The 17,978-nt window shown below is 36.2% G+C and overlaps 2 protein-coding genes across 5 annotated transcripts; both read right to left on the bottom strand.

Moving 5' to 3' along the window:
* Positions 1 to 7,726: 7,726 nt before the first annotated feature.
* Positions 7,727 to 10,305, bottom strand: LOC120115494 (uncharacterized mitochondrial protein AtMg00860-like). The gene is made up of 2 exons (XM_039136201.1): positions 10,242 to 10,305; positions 7,727 to 8,067 (listed from the first exon to the last, which is right to left on the bottom strand). Exons 1-2 carry the CDS (start codon positions 10,303 to 10,305, stop codon positions 7,727 to 7,729), a joined length of 405 nt encoding a protein of 134 aa, XP_038992132.1.
* Positions 10,306 to 12,857: 2,552 nt separating this feature from the next.
* LOC120115405 (ultraviolet-B receptor UVR8-like) lies at positions 12,858 to 17,932 on the bottom strand. 4 transcript variants are annotated; one of them, XM_039136129.1, is made up of 12 exons: positions 17,639 to 17,932; positions 16,916 to 16,989; positions 16,707 to 16,791; positions 16,307 to 16,438; positions 15,985 to 16,221; positions 15,617 to 15,856; positions 15,139 to 15,182; positions 14,092 to 14,274; positions 13,891 to 13,981; positions 13,765 to 13,808; positions 13,374 to 13,531; positions 12,858 to 13,108 (listed from the first exon to the last, which is right to left on the bottom strand). In XM_039136129.1, the coding sequence occupies exons 1-11, from the start codon at positions 17,847 to 17,849 to the stop codon at positions 13,409 to 13,411; spliced, it is 1,464 nt and encodes a 487-aa protein (XP_038992060.1). In that variant the 5' UTR covers positions 17,850 to 17,932; the 3' UTR covers positions 12,858 to 13,108; positions 13,374 to 13,408. The 4 variants fall into 4 exon arrangements, with proteins under 4 accessions (XP_038992060.1, XP_038992061.1, XP_038992059.1 ...); XM_039136130.1 differs by having other exon boundaries at positions 13,074 to 13,117; XM_039136128.1 differs by lacking the exon at positions 12,858 to 13,108 and having other exon boundaries at positions 13,271 to 13,531.
* Positions 17,933 to 17,978: the final 46 nt, after the last annotated feature.

The following is a 17,978-nucleotide window of genomic DNA, read 5'->3' as shown; positions in this document are numbered from 1 at the left end:
TTGAATCTTCCCACCCTTTAACTCTGTAATCATCCACATTAATACCAAATAATTTCATCTTCTGCATATTTAATTTCAGTCTAGCTACAACCTCGAAATTTTTTAGTACTCGATACAAATTTTTGATCTTATCTTTTTTTGCTTCCGAAAATAGAATTAAATCGTCAGCGAATTGGATGTGGAAAACACCTAATCTTCTTATTCCAATATGAACCCCTCTACACACCTCGAATACAACCGCTTTCTTCAACAGTTCACTAAGTGCCTCGCCCACAACATTAAACAGAAATGGCGACAGTGGGCAGCCTTACCTAAGGCCCCTTTTAATAGAAAAACATTTCGACAGACACTCGTTAATCAAAACAACAATCTTTGGCATCAAAATACACAAATTAATCCATTTCCTCCATCTTTTGCCAAATCCCATTTTCTTTAAAATTAGATTCAAAAAATCCCAGTCGACTTTGTCGTATGCTTTACTGAAATCTGCTTTTACCATGACTGCTTCACTCTTCTTTTTTATCAAATCATCAATAACCTCATTCGCGATCAAAGAGAAATCTAAAATATGTTTTCCGGCCATAAAAGCAAATTGGTTCTCGCCAATCACTTCGTTTATGCAAGAAGCCATTCTCTTCGCCAATACGCTCGCCACAATTTTATAAATACTCCTCACCAATGATATTGGTATGAAGTCTTCGGGATAGACAACTTGAATTTTCTTCGGAATGAGAGCAATGAACGACTTATTAAAGGAGAAATATGTAATTTTTCCCCAATAAAAATCATCTATAAACTTTAACACATCATCTTTAATATCCTTCCAAAATTTCTTAAAAAATCCAAACTAAAACCATCCGGTCCCGGATCTCTTGTTCCATCCAAAGACTTGATTGTTAGCCAAATCTCCTCTTCCGAGAATGGGCTTTCGATCCACCTTCTATTGGCGGAATTGAGCCTTTTAAACGGTACATCAAACCTCTTTACAGGAATAATATTCACATCGTTATAACAAGAGCGGAAATGGTTGACGAATACTTGTTGAATCCCTGATTGATTTTTGAAAACCGAATTGTGCACCTTCAGTTTCGAAATCTGATTCCTTCTGCCTCTTACCGCAGTAGTTAGGTGAAAGAATTTAGTATTCTTATCACCTTATCTCATTCCTTAGTCATTCTTTGCTAACAACAAAACATGATTCAGATCTTTACCTTTATTAGCTCGGAATACCACCCTAATTTTATCAGCAAGAATGGGATCGTCTGTTCAATGGTTAAACCATTTGAAGGGCTTGCGAGCCTTTTTTATATTCCATTCACACAACATGACATGATTATGATCTGAAAACCCTCTATGGAGAGTAACTTGCAATAGATTTGGACTTAAACACACAATATCGACTGAAATTAGAAATCTATCAGGCCTACTAGCAATTGTACTCAACCCTCCCCTAAACCATGTAAACACGCTGCCCGATATTGGAACATCAACCAGATCCCATTTCGAAATGAACTCTTCGAAAACCATCATTGAAGCTGAGATGTCGTGGTCCCCTCTTCTTTCCAAGTCCGACCTCACGATATTAAAATCCCCGCCCACAATAACCGGTACCTTCAGATTTTCAATAATGTTATTTAACTATTCGAAAAAGCACACTCTTTCACCATAGGCATTAGGACCATAAACATTGATAATACTTGTTTCCAAATTATGTTGAACAAGTAAACCTTTTAACATAATAAATCTCCTAAAAACATTTTGGCAGCTAACATTAAAAACATTTCTATCCCATGATGAAATCAACCCAGTTGAGGCACCTTCTGTCGGAGCAGAAGCTAACTCCCTAACAATCCTACCCTTTAACCTTCTATCTACAACAACATGTATACTCAAAACTTTAGATTCATGTAGCAACACCACATTAACTTTATTTGATTCAATAACCCGACTAACTGCTATAACTTTCTCCTTCTTACCCAACCCTCTAATATTCCACGATAATACATATAAACTTAATCCCATAAAATAAAGATAAAACCCACAAGCAAAGTTTACCCATAACTCTATAACAGTATCAAGGCTTACCCAATTGTTCAACGAACTCCATTCTCTAAAGCACCATCTTCCTTGAAGCTCCAAACTGCACACCCAAAGAATCAGCCACCGCTAAGGATGCCTTAGCTTCGATTTCAATCCCCAGAGACTGACCGAAATTATCCCCACTGGAAGGACCAACCCAATTTTGAGCTTTTCCAGAATTTATCCTCTCCCTGCTTCCATTCGCACTCTTTTTTTATGGAATTATTTTTTGAATGTGACTGTCTTCCATTCTGCAGATATGAATCATTACTAACACCATTATCTAAATTGCCCACAACAGAAATTGTAACACCTTCAAAAATAAATGGTACTTTTTCTTTGTTAAACACATATGCTATTTCCCGAATTCCTTCCACTCGGCCTTGTATAGATGAAACTTCTTCTATTGGCACTTCTAATAGCCTTGAACTATTAGAGATGGATTGGGTTATTCCAAAATGGGTTGGCTCTCTATTAATTTCTACTAATCCAATACTTTCATTAACCAACTGATTAATAGGCTCTTCATTAGACAAGATTGGCACATCGTGTAAACCATCAACCACAACCTCAATATTTCTCGCGTAAGGAGCTGCATGTGGATTCCTACTTGTTAGATCACCGTTATCACTCCTATGGCTTTGCGCATCATTAATTCTTTCTTCATTAATGCCTGCATCGAGATCAGCATCTGCAGTAAATTCCTCCTGCAGCCTTGGAAACATATCATCTCCGTCGACTTCTGGTTGCCATGCTCCACCACCAGTCGGAGTGCCATCAATGAACACTCTTCCCTCTTCGTGGACCTCCGTAAGAATTTTAATGGTGAAAACCCTACCATTAATGATAACAGGACATTTCTCCAGAACTGCCATGCACACTGAATCTCCAGAAGCAACCTAGCTTCATCGAATCTAACTCTTTTTCTTGTTTCTTCATGGTTTAAACAACTGAACCCCACAAGCTCCCTAATCCGTTGAAGAACTTATTGCTCTATATTATCACTGGAACATCTTTCAAAACAACCCATATTTTTCTTTTGATTCTTTACTCATATCCTTCTAAGAATTCCATTTCATCAAACCAGGTTCGAAGTCAATCCTCTCTTCTATCCCAGCACACATGACGCTCCATTTCCCCTTTAAACTGGATAACCACTAGCATTTCGTGCCAATAACTAACCCTTACATAAAAACCTTCTGCTTTGAAGGCTGTATGAATTATGTCCTCATTATACACCCTTTTAATTTTACCGACCAAACAACTCTCTCTCCACCGTAACTCATTCTTAGGAACCACTATATTTGAACTAGTTGTTTGACTATTCGGACTTAAGTTTGGAGAGCATTCTTCCGAAATACTGACATGAACAACAGCACCAGATTCTACTATCCTAAATTGTTGATTTGCTGTAACCTTTTCCTATGACAATCCAACTTCATCATTCTGACCGCCCAAAACATCCCTAAATGACTTGAAATCTCTTATAGTCGGTTTCCACACCTACTTAACCGATTTTCCATACTCAAATCTGTTACTTTTTTATTCAGATGCTTTATCATGATAAACTCTAATTCTGTAACCATCCACCAACCTCTCATATGCCCTTCGAACTATTAAATTAGCTTTATTCTTGCTTCTAAACCTAACAAACGCAAATGTAGAACCAACTAAGAGTCTCCTTCTGCTTCTTAACGCAATGAACACATCTGACACTGCACCATACTCCTGGAACGCTTTCTTAAATGTTAACGGATAAATCCTTTTACTCACATTATTAACAAAGACAATATGTATCATTGACGACTGAACTGCTCTCACTGTTCTGCCTCTTCTTTTTTTGCAAGTAACATTACAACATCTTAATTTTTTTGTTATAATTGTTGCTTATATCTAATTGATTAATTCAAATTAAGTATTACAAAACAAGGATTGTAACACCCCCAACCCGTACCCAACCCAGATACGAATCCGAAGAGCCACATTGACTTTTCAAAGTACATACATTTATAAAAACCATACTAAATTTAAAATTTTATTAACACCAAAGCTATATTTACATTCATAACCTTATCATATATTATCATCATTTATCCATTTTATCTTATCATTTTATTTTTACCTTTAATATACATACACATCATATAATATCATATCACCAAACAAACATATATCACCCAAAATTTTCTCATATTGTATCTTTAATGGCCCATGTATATACTGAGAACTTAAGGTATTCGAGTACATAGAGGTTGTGCACATCTGCTATCACAACAGCTCGTATAAGTCCCACTGAGTGGCATATGAGATTTGTCCCGAAGGACCTATGTATATGTCCCGAAAGACCTATGAGTATGTCCCAAAGGACCTATGAAACCCTCGACTCTTGGCATGCCAACTATACCTAGAGCTCTCATATTACATAATATGGGCATTAATATTTTACTTCATATAAACATGTACTTATATCATTTCCTTAGCAGTCACATATATCTTTTCTTCTATCACATTTCACATGTGTATATGATCATCCATATCATATTCTATGACAAAAGTATTTGAATACATTCATATGAGTCATATAACATGTAATGAATCATATGTACACATATATTACTTATGCATATTTAATAAAGACTATAATGTATGCATGTTCATAACTATTATACTATGAAATTAATCTAGGAAATAGACTTATCACAAGTCTATTTCCATTAAATTATACATATATTATGCACTCACCTTAACCTTGTTTGCTTTGATTTGATCCTAACTCTTCGATTGTTCCAGAACGGCATTACGTTCTATATCTACACAATAATACATGGATCCATATCAATATTTTAATTTATATAATCTAATATTTCATTCCTTAGACTAAGAGAAAGGCTACTTTCATATTTTATTTAAGGTAGGTCTCGGTATACTCTATAGTGTATCGGTATATTCCTTAACTTGTATATCGATACACTACCTATGTATCGATACACAAATTATATTCGATGTTTTCATTTTAAAGGGTGTATCGATACACTTCCTGTGTATCGGTACACTTTGAACATTTTCTGTAAATTTACCCTTGATGTATCGGTACATATTAAATGTGTACCGATACACACATACCCAGAATTCACATTTTATGCACGAAAATTACTCAACTTAGCTCAAAAACTTCCTATTTCCTCCCCTTACATATTCCTAACTCACATCCATATACTTAAATCCATTATTACTCATTTATCACCTCTTAAACCTCAAAATCCTATCTTTTATATGTAATTCAAGAATTACACCAACTTTGCAACATGTTCTAATTCCAATTCTAACACTTTATACATGTTAATTAGGTTGATTACAAGTCAAATTCAATCTCAAACTTCATTAGAGAACGTTCTTCCATGATTTCACTTATTCCCCTCTTTTCTTTAATTCCCTCTATTCTCTTCATCTTATTATTTCCAGACAATTTAAGCTCTCCTTAAGCTTAACTATCACCTAATAATCAAAATCAAACTTGAATTTTAACTACTTATCAATTAACAATGAAACTTACCTTTACTTTGGGACCTTCACGTTTGAAGAAGAGAGAATAAGAAGATATCTCTAGAAGCTTAGATTTTTGCTTCTTTGTCTTCCACGTGGGTTAATATAACCATAGCCCAAATTAAATTATTTTTCCTTACCAATAGACCATTTTGTCCTTCATTTTCTTCTTCTTTACAATTCAATCCTACACAATATTTTTCCATATAAGTCCTTGAACTATTAAATTATTCTACTTCAGTCACTAAATTCTGAAATTTAACAATTTGGTCACTAACCCGATATTGAGGATGTTACAAATCTCCCCCTTAAGAAAATTCATCCTCAAATTTTTAATGCGCAAAGAGATGGGGGTATTGATTCTTCATGTCTTCTTCACACTCCCACGTTGCTTCCTCTACCTTATGATTCCTCCACAAGACTTTAACCAATGGAATAGTCTTGTTCCTTAATTTCTTAACCTCGTGAGCTAAGATTTTAACCGGTTCTTCCTCATACGTCAAATCTGATTGAACTTTGATCTCTTCTAGAGTCACAATATGGGAGGGATCAGATCTGTACTTCCGAAGCATTGAGACATGAAAGACATTATGTATCTTTTCCATTTCAAGTGGCAAAGCTAATTGATATGACACGGGTCCAACTCTCTTAATGATTTCATAAGGTCTAATAAACCTGAGACTAAGTTTTCCCTTATGTCCAAACCTCAAAACCTTCTTCCAAAGAGATACTTTGAGAAACACTTTGTCTCCAATTTGATATTCTATCTCCTTCCTCTTTAGATCAGCATAAGATTTATGTCTATCAACTGCTGCTTTGAGATTACTCTGAATCACTTGGACCTTTTCTTCCACTTCTTGAATAAACTCAGGACCGAGAACTTCTTTATCTTTAAGCTCAAACCAATTCAAGGGCGTACGACATCTTATTCCATAAAGAGCTTCATAGGGAGCAATTTTGATGCTTAATTGATAACTATTATTGTACGCAAATTCGGCAAGTAGAAAATACCTTTCCCACGATCCCTTGAATTCTATTACACAAGCTCTTAGCATGTCCTCTAGAATTTGGATAATCCGTTCAGATTGTTCATCAGTCCGAGGATGAAATGTTGTGCTAAAATTCAATCGAGTCCCCAATGCTCCTTGTAACGACTTCTAAAATCTCGACGTAAATCTCGGATATCTATCCGAAACAATAGAAGTTGGTACGCCATGTAATCTGATAATTTCTCTAATATACAGTTCGACATATTTATCCATGGAGAAATCAACTCGAACCGGAATAAAATAAACTAACTTAGTCAATCTGTCTACAATCACCCATATTGAATCTCTTTTATTTGGAGTCAAAGACAAATCTGTTACAAAATCCATCGTTACATTCTCCCACTTCCACTGAGGAATAGACATTGGTTGCAACAATCCTAACGGAACCTGATGCTAAGCTTTTACTTGCTGACAAGTCAAACACTTAGATACGAATTCCGTAATGTTCATTTTCATTCCAGGCCACCAATATCGACTCTAGAGATCCATGTACATTTTGTTTCCTCCTAGGTGCATCGTCAATGGACTATAATGAGCTTCTGTTAACAAATCATTCTTCAATTCATCATTATCTGGAATTACTAGTCTCCCTCAAAAGTATAGATTCATATTAATCTCATAATCAACAAGCTCTCAATTTTGTACTTGTCGTAACCTTTTTGAACACTTTTCTTCTCTAGCTTGCAATTCCTTGACTCTGTCTACCCACGATGGCCGAAGGGATAATTCTGCACATAAAGCACCTTCATCATTCAATGAAAACCTAGCATCCAAAGCTCGTAAGGCTGCAAACGTCTTCTGGCTTAAAGCATCTACTACTACATTTGCTTTTCCAAGATGGAAGTAAATTATTATATCATAGTCTTTTAGAAATTCCACCATATTCTTTGCCTTAAATTTAATTCCTTTTGAGTCATTAAATACTTCAGGCTCTTATGATATGTATACAAGTAACATCGTTCACCATACAAGTAGTGACGCCAGATTTTAAGAGCGAACACCACTGCAGCCATTTCTAAATCATGCGTAAGATAATTCTTCTCGTGCGGTTTTAACTACCTCGATGCATACGCCACCACTTTACATTCTTGCATCAATACACATCTCAAGCCATTATGGGATGCATCACTGTACACCACATAATTTTTACCAGACTCCGGTTGAACTAGTATTGGAGCTTCTGTCAAAATCGTTTTTAACATGTCAAAACTTTCTTGACATTCAGGAGTCCACATAAATGTTACACCTTTTCTCATCAGCTTAGTCAAAGGTAAAGCGATCACCAAAAAGTTCTTAACAAACCTTCGATAATAACCCACAAGTCCCATAAAGCTTCGAACTTCAGATACATTCTTGGGAACCTCCCATTCAAGAATAGCTTTTACTTTTTGAGGATCTACTCAAATTCATTCCGTGGAAATCACATGTCTGAGGAATATCACTTCATTCAACCAGAACTCACATTTGGATAGCTAGGCATACAACTTCTTGTCTCGTAGAATTTGCAAAAATGTTCTCAAGTGTGCACTATGATCTTTTTTCGTCTTTGAATACACCAATATGTCATCGATGAAAACCACTACAAATTGGTCTAGATATGGTTGAAATATTTTATTCATTAAATCCATAAAGGCAGCTGGTGCATTTGTAACTCCAAAAGGCATCACAATGAACTCATAGTGACCATACCTCGTTCTAAATACAGTCTTTGGAATATCTTTTTACTGAACTTTCAACTGATGATATCCAAATCGCAAATCAATCTTAGAGAAAACATAAGCTCCTCTCAACTGGTCAAATAAATCATCGATTGTAGGGAGATGATACTTATTCTTAATGGTTACTTTATTGAGTTGCCTATAGTCGATGCAGAGACGCATTGACCCATCATTCTTTTAAACAAACAATACTGGAGCTCCCCATGGCGAAACACTCGGTCTTATGAATCTTTTGTCCAACAACTCGTGTAATTGTATATTTAATTCTTGAAACTCTTTTGGAGCCATTCTGTATGGTGCCATGGCAATGGGTGCAGTTCCAGACATTATTTCAATTTGGAACTCCACTTCTCTATCCGAAGGTAACCTTGGTAATTCTACTGGAAAAACATCGGGAAACTCTTTGACTGTAGGGATTTCTTCTAATCTTTTTTCCTTGGTTCTAGTATCCAGTACATTAGCCGTGAAACACTGACATCCATGTAGCAATAGCTTCTTTGCTGACATCACCGAGATGATGTTTGCTAATGGATTCCATATTTCACTAAAAACTACCACTTACAATCTATCTGAACTGATTAGCGTTACCCTCTTCAATCTACAATCAACATTTGTATGATAATGGTATAACCAGTCCATTCCTAGAATCACCTCGAATTCGTCAAAAGGTAATTTCATCAGATTAGCAGGGAATTCAATTCCCTGAACATGTATGAGACATCCCTGACTTACCAAATTCACACGAGCATTATATCCTAATGGATTCATTATTATCACCTCATCGTTAGTAACTTCTAGCAGAATGTTCAATTCTCTCACTATCTTACTACTAATGTATGAATATGTAGACCCCAGATCAATCAATACGATAACACGTTTATCAAATAGTAAAAAGGTACATGTTATTATCTCTGGGTCATCCCGGTCTTTATTAGTTTTGAGGTTATACACTCGAGCAGTGGAACTAACTTCCTGCTGAGTAGAGGATTCGGTTGGGTTGACTTCTACCCCTTCCTCTACCTCGCCCCCTCAGAGATATTGAAGAAGATCTTTCCGGTGGAACAGGTTCTCCGGCCCTCAAATGACAGTCTCTCATGAAATATGTTGTTTCCCCACATCAGAAACAAGCTCCTATTTTGACTCTGCATATCCCACTATGATTCCTTCCACAAATCTGACACTGTCTAACTTGACTCTGGTGTACTCGCCCATCACCAGACCCTACAGATTGAGTTTGTCTAGTTCTTACCTGATTTGATCCTCTAGTAGAGGATGCCACAGATTCTGACCTCGCTTGAGATCGAAAGCAAGAATCTCTACCTCTCTTAGGCGGTGCAGAACTCGATGGAACTCTAGTTCTTTTTTACGGTTGAGATCTTTGTTCCCCAAACAGTTCATTATGAGCTCTCTCTAGGGATTTAGCACGATTTACTACTTCTTGAAACGAGGACAGGTTCAGCACAATCAACATCTCTTTTAGCCTTGGACACAAGCCCTCAACAAACCACTCGCATGCATCTTTCTCTGTAGGCACCAATTCTGCTGCAAAGCGACTTAACTTATTGAATTCGCACTCATACTCATAACAATGTGGTTCATTTGCTTCAAATTTAAGAATTTTTGGTTCATTTGCTTGATGAACTGGTCTCCTATGTACTTATGCCGAACTCTTCCAGAAACAGAGACCATGTCACTTGATCACTGGTCATCCTCAAGGTGACATTTGTTCACCAGATTCTCGATTGCCCACGAAGCAAGGAGACCACTCCGTCCAGTTTCTCCACATCAGAACAGTGGAGTCCCTCTAACATGATCTTCACGTCATTAAGCCAAAGGTCCGCAGCAACATGACCTTCCTCAGTTTCACCTTTGAACTCAGGAGCTCCTAATCCCTTTAGCTCATTTGCAACATTCATCCTCTGCGTTGAGGAGGCAAGAGGTTGGAAACACGTCAAGATTACGTCCAACGTCCTGAAGAAGACGTCTTGGTCTTGTACAGGCACTCCAAAAGGTGTTTGTTCTTCACCTTGCCTGGCCAGGGCATGTGAATTACTACTTTCGACTAGCCTTTCATCTCCTACTTCACTTCGGGAGCTATCTTGTCCGGACATCTAATAAGATATAACCAAAAATCTCCATTAGCTAAACAACATACTCATTACTCTTATCAGATCAGATGTTCTTATTACTATATTGGCATGTACACTTTTTAAGACACTCTGGACTCTGGTTTATGCCGAGAATCGACTAAATTGTAGCTCTGATACCATTAAATGTAACACCTTCAACTCGTACCCAACTCGAATACGAATCCAATGTGTCACATTGACTTTTCAAAGTACATACAATTATAAAAAAGCATACTAAATTTAAATTTTTATTAACACCAAAACTATATTTAATTCATAAACTTATAATATATTATCATCGTTTATCCATTTTATCTTTTCATTTTATTATTATCTTTAATACACATACATATCATATAATATCATATCACCAAACAAACATATAACATCACCCAAAATTTTCTCATATTGTATCTTTAATGGCCCATGTATATACTGAGAACTTAAGGTATTCAAGTACATAGAGGTTATGCACATCTGCTGCTGTCACCACAGCTCGTATAAGTCTCACTGAGTGACATATGAGATTTGTCTCAAATGACCTATGAAACCCTCGACTCTTGGCATGCCAACTATACCTAGAGCTCTCATATTACATAACATGGGCATTAATTTTTTACTTCATATAAACATGTACTTATATCATTTCCATAGTAATCACAAATATATTTTCTTCTATCACATTTCACATGTACATATGATCATCCATATCATATTCTATGACACAAGTATTTGAATGCATTCATATGAGTCATATAACATATAGTGAATCATATATACACATATATTACTTATGTATATTTAACAAAGACTATAATGTATGCATGTTCATAACTATTATACTATGAAATTAATCTAGGAAATAGACTTATCGCAAGTCTTATTTCCATTAAATTATACATATATTATGCACTCACCTTAACATTGTTTGCTTTGATTTGATCCTAACTCTTCGATTGTTCCAGAACGGGATTACGTTCTATATCTACACAATAATACATGGATCCATATCAGTATTCTAATTTATATACTCTAATCTTTCATTCCTTAAACTAAAAGAAAGGCTACTTTCATCTTTTATTTAAGGTAGATATCGGTACACTATAGTGTATCGGTACATTCCTTAACGTGTGTATCGATACACTACCTATGTATCGATATACAAATTACATTCAATGTTTTCATTTTAAGAGGTGTATCAATACACTTCCTGTGTATCGGTATACTTTGAACATTTTCTGAAAATTTACCATTGATGTATCGATACATATTAAATGTGTACCGATACACACCAACCCATAATTCACATTTTATGCACGAAAATTACTCAACTTAGCTCAAAAACTTCATATTTCCTCCCCTTACATATTTAACTCACATCCATATACTTAAATCCATTATTACTCATTTATCACCTTTTAAACCTCAAAATTCTATCTTTCATATGTAATTCAAGAATTACACCAACTTTGCAACATGTTCTAATTTCAATTCTAACACTTCATACATGTTAATTAGGTTGATGACAAGTCAAATTCAATCTCAAACTTCATTAAAGAACCATCTTCCAAAATTTCACTTACTCCCTCTTTTCTATAATTCCCTCTATTCTCTTCATCTTATTGTTTCAAGACAATTTAAGCTCTCATTAAACTTAATTATCACCTAATAATCAAAATCAAACTTGAATTTCAACTAATTATCAATTAACAATGAAACTTACCTTTACTTTGGGACCTTCACGTTTAAAGAAGAGAGAAGAAGAAGATATCTCTGGAAGCTTAGATTTTTGCTTCATTGCCTTCCACGAAGGTTAATATAACCATAGCCCAAATTAAATTCTTTTTCCTTACCAATAGACCATTTTGTCCTTCAATTTCTTCTTCTTTACAATTCAATCCTACACAACATTTTTCCATATAAGTCCTTGAACTATTCAATTATTCTACTTCAGTCACTAAATTCTGAAATTTAACAATTTGATCACTAACCCGGTATTGAGGATGTTACAAGGATGACCCTTCCAACCCAAAAGATTTTCTTAGAAATATTAAAATTATTATTCAAAGGATCTACTACTTCATTCCCACTTAATCAACTATTGTCTTATTTGATTTTAAATATTAGAATATCAACTATTGTCTTATTTGATTTTAGAATATCATGTATTTCACATTCATATCCGAATAAAAACGACTAATACTCCTAATCTCGGATTTACGAAACCATCAAATTCTTAAAGATGAATACTATTTATTCTCCCAGCGTTATGTTGCCCCATTAATGGTGGAACCAACCAGCAACAAATCACTTCCATATTTTTCAAAGGCAAACCCCTGAGCTCCTTTAATCAAACTTTAAAATGTTCCCATAAAGAAAAAAGAGAGTAAATAAAACCCACAGTTACCGGTCATTTATGGTCTTAATTTTAATACATTTCTACTTGCCTGACTGAAAATACTGTTTGGTTTCCGGGAAAATGAAACTCAATGCTGGATCTCCGGTTGCTGTCCGAACCGGCATCGGACAAAGTGTTTACCGAATCTGCTTCAACTTAGGTAGATTTCTGGTAGTGAAAAGAGAAATCATCCTGGAGAAACTCTTGATATATGAGGAAATAATATTACAAAAACAATTAATGATAGTATAGTTTGAATTTATATATATATGAAAGCTACAAATATACACAATGGACCTACTTATATTTTACATCTCGATTGTAATAGTCATCCTAGTCATGGTGAACCTCAGCCATGAAAGAATCGGAACATGCATGCATTTTGTGTATATATAAGCTATAGTATGTACATATACAAATAACTTAGAGAATGCATCGACTCAAAAGAACTGCTAACCTAACAAAACTGTTCCGAGGCCTCGGTCAAGGTACTCAGGTGGATGACTCGGCTAGAAGCAAGGTATGCCACCATCCACATGCAATGTTTTTCGGGCGGCAACCCTCGATGGTAACTTGAGATGGAATATTGCGGTCAATCACATCACCGAGGCCGAGCTGTTTCAGACACGAAGCACTTAGGATTTTAGTTTGAGAACACAACAACAGAACAGAAGAGAAGATGCAAAACTACCGACTATCCTACTTTGAAGCACTTACGAGTGCATAAAATCTCTAGGATTATCCCCTAAAATACAGATTTAAAAGAAAATCAATTTGATACCGAAGAATAGTGTTATAAAATCGAGCTGCCAGCTAGTTTGATCACTGAAAAGTGTTGAGCATGATACCTGGCCATACTTGTTCCATCCCCAGCAGAATACTTTGCTATCCTCTTCAAGCAACCAAAGCACAGATTCAACAGACAGGCAAAAAATGAAACAGTGAAGAGTTCCAAAAATGCATGGCCAGCATACCTGTGAGTACAGCACTGTGACGAGCTCCGCACGAAACAATTTTTACATGTGTATTTTCCAAACTTGGATCATCCAAGAGCCTCGGGAGAGTCTGATTTTGAAATTCAAACAATAAGACTAATGCAGAAACTTCCTTGCAGTCGGGGAAAAAGATCACTGGAGGAAAATATGGAATTCAAAGAATTGAAACACGGTGCATACCTCGGCCTGATCACCTCCGGTTCCCAACTGCCCGAACTGATTCCCACCAAACGCATACATATCACCATCTGCTGACACACAAACTGTGTGCCACAGTCCTGCAGCAACCGAGTCTATCCTGATCCCCAGTAAGGAAGATACACATGCCGGGATTAATTCATCATCTGTACTTCCTTGCCCACACTTGAAAAACCAATTAAAAAAAATTAACTCCTAAATCACAACACTTGAGGACAGAATAACCATTTAATCTAGCAGAGGAGAGATGAATATAGGAAAAGGAATTGAGAAGATTATCCCTTATTAGATTGAACTTCATCTTCAAGTTTACTGAGCTTTTTTTTCCACCAATTTCTACTTTACCTACATACCGATCCTGAAGAATAGTTAATTTGAGAAATTTCAATCAATGTCAGGGATGGATATAAGGATTGAAACACTGAACATGCCAGTTGAAGAAGTGGACTATTTTTGAATGAATGAAGGCCATAATCAGTTAACAGTTCTCAAGATTTTGAATATACAATTAATTAAGGATCACGCATTTGATTAACAGAAGAAAAGGAGCAACGTCTTCTTCAAGTGAAGCACATCCATCCATAATAGAAGATAGTTGCACTTTTAGGCAAATAGACCGGGAGAGCGGGTGACAATAGAATTAGAGTAGACCTTGGTGATTATTGTTAAGCTAATAAACTTAAGAAAAAGTAAATATGAGGGGAACAGATAGGTGGGAGTGGTGTCAATACTATGATATGATTAGAATCTCAGAAAGGAAAAGGGCAGTGCTGATAAAAATTAGCACCATAATCTGCTTTGATGATGGAACACAAGAGCATCTGTTAGTTTTTTTTATTCCTGGTACCTCCTCTGGAGGATGTTTTTTTTGTGATGTGATGATTGATGAATGACCAGCTCAAGTAAAAAAATAATACAGTGCTAAGCCTTAAGGAAACTTGAGAGAATGTTTTCTTTTAACAGAGCTACACTTCACCAAACTATTCAATGCTAGAATGATACAATTTAATTATGACTACTGCATCTTACCTGTCCATAGAGTCCCCATCCAAAAGTAAGTAGTGCACCAGCATCTGTTAAAGCACCAAATTGCTTAATGTTAATGATGGTATCAATCTAATTTGAGATGAACAATTACATAAAGATATACATTAAAAACCAGACATCCAAAGAGGTTTACTAATATTACAACTTCAGTACTTCATCCATTTTCATGGATATATTGCAGATCAATGGATCTATGAGCGTACAAGAGATGGTTTAATTTCGAAGTTATCAATTTGCCTCCAACCATGTATTATAAGATGAGCCATACCTGTTCAATTAATCACCCTAAATCTTTATAATTTAATGAAATTTTATTCAATTTACTGGCCTATCTCATTTCAACTTCTAGACTACATCAGAATTCAGGATAACTTATTCTCCAGCAAGTGTAACCATATACAGTAGTTTAAATTTTCATGGCAATTTAGCCAGTTCAACAAGGGAATGATAAAAGGCATACCTGTGATTACCACACTGTGTCGCCCCCCACAAGCAATCCCCTTTACGTAACTTCCAGGAACTCTAAAACTCTGCATCTCTGAACTCAAGCTCCCTCGAGAAAGTGCAGAAGCTCTATTTCTCCCAAAAGAAGGGAGCTCGATACAAGGTACAGGATGAGGTGAGGATACCATTCGTACCCTGGAACCCAAACCAAGCTGCCCCTCGCCTCCATAGCCCCAGCCCCAGACCTGCCCAACATCTGAAACTTAGGGAAAATTAGGATTCATCCAGTATCTTTCTTCATAAAAGGAAACCATTTACAGCTTGAAATGTCATATAACCAATCTAGACCCATTTCACTGATTAGTTCAAGGGATGGACAAGTACCTGATAATGCTAGAGTGTGGCGCCCACCGGCAGCTACAGTTGCAATCCTTACTCCCGGATTCAAAGTTACTAGACATGGAAATGCCGAGAGAGTTTCATCACCAGATGATGAGCTTTCAGCAGAATGTTTTGCTGATGATATTCTTCTTCTTTTTGTACTTTCCTCTCCTCCTCCTTTACTATCAGCAGCAGAAAATGTCCCACCACTTGATCTTGAGCCTTGAGAACGAGGGCTCGCTTCAAGGATTTCACCCTTCATAAAATGAGTATACCAACAAGATCATATATCAAAATCTGTTATCTTAACCCAAAAGATGTTTACCTTGCTCCGCCAAAAACGAGTTCTGTCTTTCAAATGCATCCTTCTCTAAGCTTGTACCCATGGGTGAATCTCCAAATACCTTCCCTGAGGGAATACACTCTTTCCACCCCCATGTGTAAACTTCTGCATTCTCTGTTAATAAGAAATTGAATTGACTTATCATCTTAGTCACTTACCAAGGTTCCAACTACTTCCTAGTTCTACTAGTTGAAGTCCTAAAAAACAAGTCATATTTGACTAAACAGGTGAAACATCTAACACACACAATTATCCCATGTTTGACACAAATTAAAAAATACTCATTTCGGGCAATGCTCGTATCTGACACACACCCGAGTCCAAGTATCCTATAGTAAACCAAGTGAGTTAGAGTAACAAAGTAGGGAAGTCTCAGTATTACCTGTAACAGCAGCACAGTGAGCCCAGCCAGCTGCTGCTTTCACTATGGACAATTCAGTTGGAAGTGGAAATGGCTCCGGAATTTCCTGAAAGTGGAACACGCAAATTACACAAAAAGGAATGTAAGTTTTAATACGCTAAGGTTAAATAAATATAACCCCAACAAAAAGGAAAAAGAAAAAAGAGGGAACATATAGTGCAATTGAATACCCCATGCTTCCCGGATGTAACGTAGCTTTGACCTAAATCATCTGTTGAACCCCATGTGATTAGCTTCCCTGAATCTAATGTTTTAAACAAAAGCACCATTAGTAACCGAAATAATGCATACAATTTTTTTGTACTTACCAAAATTCAGCTAAAAAACACTATTAACAAGAAAAAGAAGTTTGATTCACTGCTCCATTTTGTCTATTAACAACTTGAAATTTGAAAGCCGTCTTTTTCTAATGTAAAGCAGAGAGACAGATCTGTAATTAAAACTCAGCCAAACAAAGAGCTCAAGTTGACTTCAAGGTAAACAAAAACAGTGAGAATTTTGAAATTTCTCTTCCTCTACTTCTACATTTTCTCTCCAACCAAACAGATCAAAATGTATTAAGTCAAAAACTCAGTAAAACAAAGAGCCGGAATGAACTCAATATCGCTAACTTTTAACTGAATTGAGTTGACTTCGAAGGGAGACAAAACAAAGACAACGGAAAAAAATGGAAAATTTTCTTCCTCTGCTTCACCTACATTTTCTCGCTGACTAAACAGATCAAAATGTACTAATTCAAGACTCCACCAACTCAACCAAAATTACACATCATAAAAAATAAAAGCCGTACTAAGAATAAAATTTATCATATTGGAAAAAATCGATTTCATAATCAAGAGAGATTTAAAAAAAAAGGTAGAAGAGAAGTTTAGAGATTTGAAAAGAAAAGAAACCGGAAATGGCCATGGCGAATCCGCAACCGCCACCGCATACGTCGGTCCAAGAGCAACCGCCGGAAGCCGGAAGCCGCACGAAAGTCGGCGATAAAAGCGGCGTCCTTTGAGGTAACGCTCCGGGCAAATATCCCCACATGAAAACCACGCGCTGTTTGTTAACTACTTCCTCCATTTTCACCTCCATGATTTCTTTTCCTTCTCCATTCATCTCCCAACAAAAAAAAGAAGGAAAAGAAGCACTTTTTTTTTAAATATTATTTGATTATTTTTTTATTTATTCGGAGTGTTTTAGTTTCGTTTTGGTGAGAAGCCCACAATTTGGGGCGAATAAGAAGAA

This window comes from Hibiscus syriacus, unplaced genomic scaffold (assembly GCF_006381635.1).
Source record: "Hibiscus syriacus cultivar Baekdansim isolate YM2019G1 unplaced genomic scaffold, ASM638163v2 tig00110264_pilon, whole genome shotgun sequence".
In the NCBI taxonomy this organism is placed as follows: Eukaryota; Viridiplantae; Streptophyta; class Magnoliopsida; order Malvales; family Malvaceae; genus Hibiscus; species Hibiscus syriacus.
The sequence above is the reverse complement of the archived record's forward strand: the minus strand, read 5'-3'. Positions and strand labels throughout refer to the sequence as shown.